Consider the following 6,473-nt stretch of genomic DNA (forward strand, 5'->3'; position numbering starts at 1 on the left):
CTATGAGATTATCTGGAGAAAACGTGGAAGAGACGCTTACATAAACAAAGCCAGCGAATAACAAATGAATTATGCAATTATTTTCTCAATTAAAGCTCAAACAAAATGGAAAAATATCAAGAGAAAAAAAGGTAGGCCTATGTTTTTTCATCAGTTTATTTAATCTTAGATTATTCCTTTACTGCGTGCCAAACTGGAATTATTTACATCGAAATAGAGGGGATGTAGCCTATATTATTAAAACCTTTTCATGCAGACCGAAATCCCACTATTTTACCCATGCCTGCGTTTAAATACCTGTTTTTTGTATATCTGAAATGGGTACGGATACAAAAACACCTCATTGATTCCTGCATTTTCACAGAACCTCTAACCAAAATACCAGGTATCAGGTCTGTGTGAACGATTCTACACTTTTTTTGCAGGTAAATTCATTAACACTTCCATTGTTTAATACCTCCCTGATTTGAAATGCAAACAGCCTCCATGGATAAACAACACCCCCCACCCACCTCCCCTACCAATTTGCCTATTACCCACTGATATGTATAAAAGGGATATACCATACAAGAAAGTGGTAAATAAGGGGCTGTTTGAAAGGGAGTCATAAACATTGCCTTATATATATTTTTTTACAGGTTGTATAATATACCACATATTCTGTCTGAAATGGGTATGCTATGGTATTCTATGGAAACATAAATCAAAAGCCTCAACTACATTGTTCAAAAATATGTGTTTTAATAAATAAGTTTTTTTTTTTTAAATGTACATTGGACAGAGTTGAAAGACTTGCTTATAAGTCAAATCTGGATAAATCCATGCAGTGTACTTCAAGAACGTATTCTAAATTGCATTGGTCCCTTTACAAGCTGAATATACATACAGGTAGGCCTATGTACAATACGAAACATTTATATATACTTCTATTTTGAGATTTTACAAACAGAACGAAATATAATTTCCCCAAAAAGATAAAAGATGGTTTTTCCTACTCTCATCACCATTCCGACATTAAAACAACATTATAATGCGCCAGCAGTAGACACGAAAAGCGTCTTACAACACTGTCTGAGTATGCAACTTTTCGGGTTATCTTCACTCCTTCTCACACTCTTCCAAGTGTTAGGTAATTGCACTCAAAGCACTCCAGGAGAGTTGTGCACCACATTATGCCTCTTGACCACGTTTCTGAGGTTCGTGGGTTCTTCAATAGATCCGTTGGTGTCTTCATACTTTGTAGAAGTAAACAGTCTATCAGGGGAAGAAAGAAAACATAAAAATGTTAGCGCCAATTACCAATATTACAGATTGCAATGCATATCCCTTATCAAGCAATAGCATTATTATTAATACATTTGCATGCGTAGCTTTATTGCACTTAATTCCTGAAAGAGATTTTATAGGCTAGCCATGACACAGTGCGTTGCCTATTGGCCTGAAGGGTGGCACACGATCACTGGCATGGGAAGTCCTTAATTAAACAGTGATTTGGACCTGAGTGAAACCATATGTCAACAACGGAAAGGGATTTCATTTTAAAATGTGATGCATAAACCACAGTGGCCTATGTAATTGCATCACTGGAAAATATATGAGCAGGCCAAATAGACTTCAGGGGATATGAGCACCTGTCAGTTTTAGGATGTTTTCATTTATATGGATGAGTGAATATTGAAATATTTATGCTGGTAATATTCATAATGTGGCCTATGTAAATGCACATTTCCAAATTCATAGTAGGCTATTGCATTTTCTTTCCGTAATTTACGAGGCAAAGCTTAAATTCAGCAATTATGTTTGTAGGCCTATTAGATTTTAGATGGCCGTTTTGTTTCTTGAATTCGTTTAGTAAATATTAGTAGACTACAATTTGACATTCAGATATTTTGGGGTTAAATACATTTGGATTTGTTTGATTTAGTTTAAGAAAAACCAGCTATGCTGATTACATTATCAAATAGCACAATGCACGTGTCACTAGTATCAATTCGAGTAGACTAATATAGGCCTCGTGATTTCTGCCGCATACATTGTCGAAGTTTATTTTATAAATGTCGTTTAACGATTACAAATTCATTTTAAGACGAGCTTTCTCACTTGCTTTTCTTTGCCATTCCACACAGACGAATGAAACCCAAAACAGCATTGACAGCAGAATTGGATACGGAAAAGGCGTCCGGTTAAGTTCGAGAAAGGCCACCTTTAAATCACCATAGTGTAGTTTATTTGTCCTCTTTACAGAAGATCTGTTTTATACGAGTGGGGGGTCTGTAAACTTCCTGGTACCAGTCCATGGAAACTAAACAAACCAAAATCAGGCTTTATTTAACTGGAAATGTTTATTTCACGGAATAAAATGTTTAACTTGTTCCAAGACATCAGTAACCTACTTAAAATTGGTGGGCTACTATTCAGAGCATAAATACTATTTTGGCCTATAGCTAATCTGTTAAAAAGTCGTGAAGCTAATCTGTTAAAAAGATGTAGGCATATTAAGAATTTCCCCCCATTTTTTTGCAGCAGCAGCCTACATTTGTTTTAACATTTTGGCCTATGCAAATTGCAAGGCTCTCTGTACAAAACTGTACATTAGAATTAGACTAGGCTACTACAATTAAATTAGGCCTAAACCAATGGCACAAGACAAGAAAACAAATGCACTATCAGATGGTTTTGTGGCATGCATAAATGAGTTTCAATGGCTTGCTTCACAGCTCAAAGACGCACAACGGTTGTGCAATGATAAGGGGACTAGAAACTCTTAAATGACCGTAGCCATTTTTGACTTGCCGCCAGTATACACACGACGCTCAATGCGCTCACGTCTTTAATACAACTGCTGGTTTTGAACTCTCCGGCCCAAGTCGAGCGTTGCTATTCCTGCGGTCCCCATACAGGAAAGAGCTCCATTGTGAATGTGAATTGCCCGTGCTGCGTTTTGATGCGGCCTACCCCTCTATCTGCCATAGGCCTCAGAGGCCTCGCATCTTAAAAAGTCGTTAAGAACGGACAAGGATTAAATGCAAGACTGACATTTCACTGCAGAGTTGAACGTGTTTTCGAGCTGTCACACCACTCACAGCAAGACAAAACCCCTGACGTTTCAACCATTTCACTCCCCCAGTGTCAGTGAGGCATTTTTTAAAGTCGTCTTTGGTTGCTACCCCAGTGTTTGGCAAGTAAAACATGTTCCAAAAAACATTATTTTGGCTACATTCAGAACACCAAGTTCCCATGTCTATAATCAAACAGCAGCCGTTCAACGACCCTCACTAACATTTCAGAAGGCCTATTTTCTTCTTCTAAAATAGCAGTGGTGTTGTCAGGCAATGCTGATGGAGAATTTGTCTAACTGTGTATTAACCTGGCTCGTGCTCAGGTCATCCACATGCGCTTCTGCGCGCGTGCTGGTGAAATGTTTGCAAGATGCAGATGCCATGGCATGGATGTTAAAGAATGTTATTTGTATAAGGCTACCCAGATGACTATCATGAACATTCACTGAGTAATTGGATAAGCTACACTTATTTCATTCATAATTCACGATAGTAAAGAGGAAATAGTTTCGCTTTCAGATCATTTGTGCAATAGTTGACCTGACGCTGACTTTTAGCTCAAGCCACAACATATTTTATCAGGATCATTAACAACCTACAAACTATGTCAGGTTCTTATGTTCGCCCTAAGACAACCTACTCTTGTGTTCATGGCTATTATGCATAATAGCCTACTAATACCACTAATCATTTCGGACTAGCAAAATGTTTTGTTTCATATTTTCGCATGAGAGGTAACGCTGAATGTACCACCTACCGCTTTCGGCATTGAGTGAAGGGCTTTGGATGCTAATGAGATGCAGACATTGACCACGCGCCCTCCATCCGCCATACGGAGAAAGCGTAACTGAGTCTCTCGTGCGCAACATAGCTGCAGCTCGACATCTTGTTGTCCATCTCGTCGCTTTGCAGCACCTGATAGAGGAAGTCTATGTATCTGGAGGCCAGTTTTAGTGTCTGGATCTTGCTCAGTTTATCCGAGGGTAGCGTGGGGATGATTTTGCGTAAAGACGAGAAGGCTTCGTTGAGCGACTGTGTCCTTTGCCTCTCCCTGACATTGGCCAGGCACCGCTGGTTCTGCAACTCCTCGTAGGACTGAGTGCTGCTGCTCGGACTCGGTTTTTTGCCCCGTTTCACGTTATCCGGACAGCTGTCCTCGCTCGACTTTTTACTGTGTCTCCTCTTCCTTCCAAATCTTTTCTGTTGCCTGTCCAACTCATCCTCACTGGTCAGTAGGCTATCCATTGGGGAGACGGGAGAACTTGAGCCCTCTTCCATTTCTCGTTTAAAGAAATGCAAGGATAGCAAAGAAAAAACGGTCTCCACTTTTGAAGCTGTGGTTACAAAATATATCAGAATATGCCGACACCGACAGAAAGTGGTTTTAAAGAATGTCTTACTCTACGACTATTATGTTCTAAATGTTTTGGGAGTAGGATACTTTCAAACCTACGCTTGAGGTAGTCCTTCTCTCGCAGGAAGTTTTTCCCCAATTTTTTGGGGAAAACTTTATCCCAGTTTCAGATGCTAAATAGTTGTCTAGTGAAGAGGGAGGCAGTATCGGGCTCTGATTGGCCAGCTAATAAACAGGAGGGAACAGTCTTATGTTACACTCCGTAGCTATATTACAGCAGCCCAGGACCTCAGAACAGAATCATGTCAAAACAATCAAATATCAATGACAAAAGTAACAATAGACCTATTATCTTTATTTGTAATAATTCATGTTCTAGCCTCTCGTCCATAATTGGTATGAAATAGACTATAACTAATAGACCCTTAAAAAAACATCAACAAATGTAGCATGGTTATTAGACCTTTGATAAATGCATGATTCATATGATGAAAAGTGTGTTGTTTTATAATTTGATAATTATAAACAATACCCATTTAATCCCGTATTGACTATTTTAGTACAATAGCGACATCTTCATGATGAATATAATACATTATAAATATACGCCTATGTAATAACCAAAATAGAAATAGGCTGGGCCTATATGTCATCGTATTGTAATACATTAAAAAAAACACCTACCCTATATGCAGACAGGGGGATATATATATATATATATATACTCTTGTTCCCTAATCTAATCAAAAGTCGGTATGCTTTCCCAGTTTTCATAAATGTGGAAGTCAAACAGGAAGAAAGCTTAAACTAACCGAAAAGTTCTCATGTTTCTCTGGATGCCTCCAGCATGCGTTTTGTCAAAGTTCCACCTCTTGATGTGTGATGTCATGTTTTCTACACATAACAGTGCGCAGTTGGCTCGTATTAACGGCCCCATTCTCCAACAGTGTGTGATCTCTCGAATTATCTGCTGCCAAAATGCTCCGTTTTTCCGAGTCAGCTGACGTCTACTTTTAACATTGGAGTAAAATCCCACTGTGTATGTGTTTTACCTTTATCTAAAATAATCTGTAGTATTTAGATAGAATTAATGGAAACCCTTCCTCATAACTAAATACTGGCATGGGTTAAATTCCTTGGAAGAATATGTGAAGGAATGTAAAAAATAACAGGTGAGAAACTTCACCCAGATGGAAGATTTTATGTTTTGCAATTGTATTCTTTATCAATTCTATGAACTCAAATACTGTACCTCTATCTGTTTTGAATTAACTTTATAAACAACACTTGAAAATGTGTTTTACAGCATCTGGGTAGACCAATATAAGCCTACTGTCAAAATAGTTACAGTGCCTTCAGAAAGTATTCATATCCCTTGACTTATTCCACATGTTGATGTGTTACAGCCCGAATTCAGCTTTTCACAACTCCAGTGTAGATTTGGCCTTGTGCTTTACTTTATTGTCCTGCTGAAAGGTGAATTCATCTCCCAGTGTCTGTTGGAAAGCAGACTGAACCAGCAACAAAGGCCTTCACTCATGCTGCCAAACATACCCTTGTAAAACTGACCATCCTACCAATCCTCGACTTCGGCGATGTCATTTACAAAATAGCCTCCAATACCCTACTCAACAAATTGGATGCAGTCTATCACAGTGCAATCCGTTTTGTCACCAAAGCCCCATATACTACCCACCAATGCGACCTGTACGCTCTCGTTGGCTGGCCCTCGCTTCATACTCGTCGCCAAACCCACTGGCTCCATGTCATCTACAAGACACTGCTAGGTAAAGTCCCCCCTTATCTCAGCTCACTGGTCACCATAGCATCACCCACCTGTAGCACGCGCTCCAGCAGGTATATCTCTCTGGTCACCCCCAAAACCAATTCTTTCTTTGGCCGCCTCTCCTTTCAGTTCTCTGCTGCCAATGACTGGAACAAACTACAAAAATCTCTGAAACTGGGAACACTTATCTCCCTCACTAGCTTTAAGCACCAACTGTCAGAGCAGCTCACAGATTACTGCACCTGTACATAGCCCACCTATAATTTAGCCCAAA

The 6,473-nt window shown here is 39.3% G+C and overlaps 1 protein-coding gene across 1 annotated transcript; it reads right to left on the minus strand.

Annotated features, from left to right (window-relative positions):
* Nucleotides 1–717: 717 nt before the first annotated feature.
* LOC112235145 (twist-related protein 2) lies at nt 718–4,578 on the minus strand. Its single transcript, XM_024403540.2, has 2 exons — nt 3,817–4,578; nt 718–1,254 (listed from the first exon to the last, which is right to left on the minus strand). Exon 1 carries the CDS (start codon nt 4,335–4,337, stop codon nt 3,849–3,851), a length of 489 nt encoding a protein of 162 aa, XP_024259308.1. The 5' UTR covers nt 4,338–4,578; the 3' UTR covers nt 718–1,254; nt 3,817–3,848.
* Between the last annotated feature and the right edge of the window lie 1,895 nt (nt 4,579–6,473).

This window comes from Oncorhynchus tshawytscha, linkage group LG03 (genome assembly GCF_018296145.1).
Source record: "Oncorhynchus tshawytscha isolate Ot180627B linkage group LG03, Otsh_v2.0, whole genome shotgun sequence".
NCBI lineage: Eukaryota > Metazoa > Chordata > Actinopteri > Salmoniformes > Salmonidae > Oncorhynchus > Oncorhynchus tshawytscha.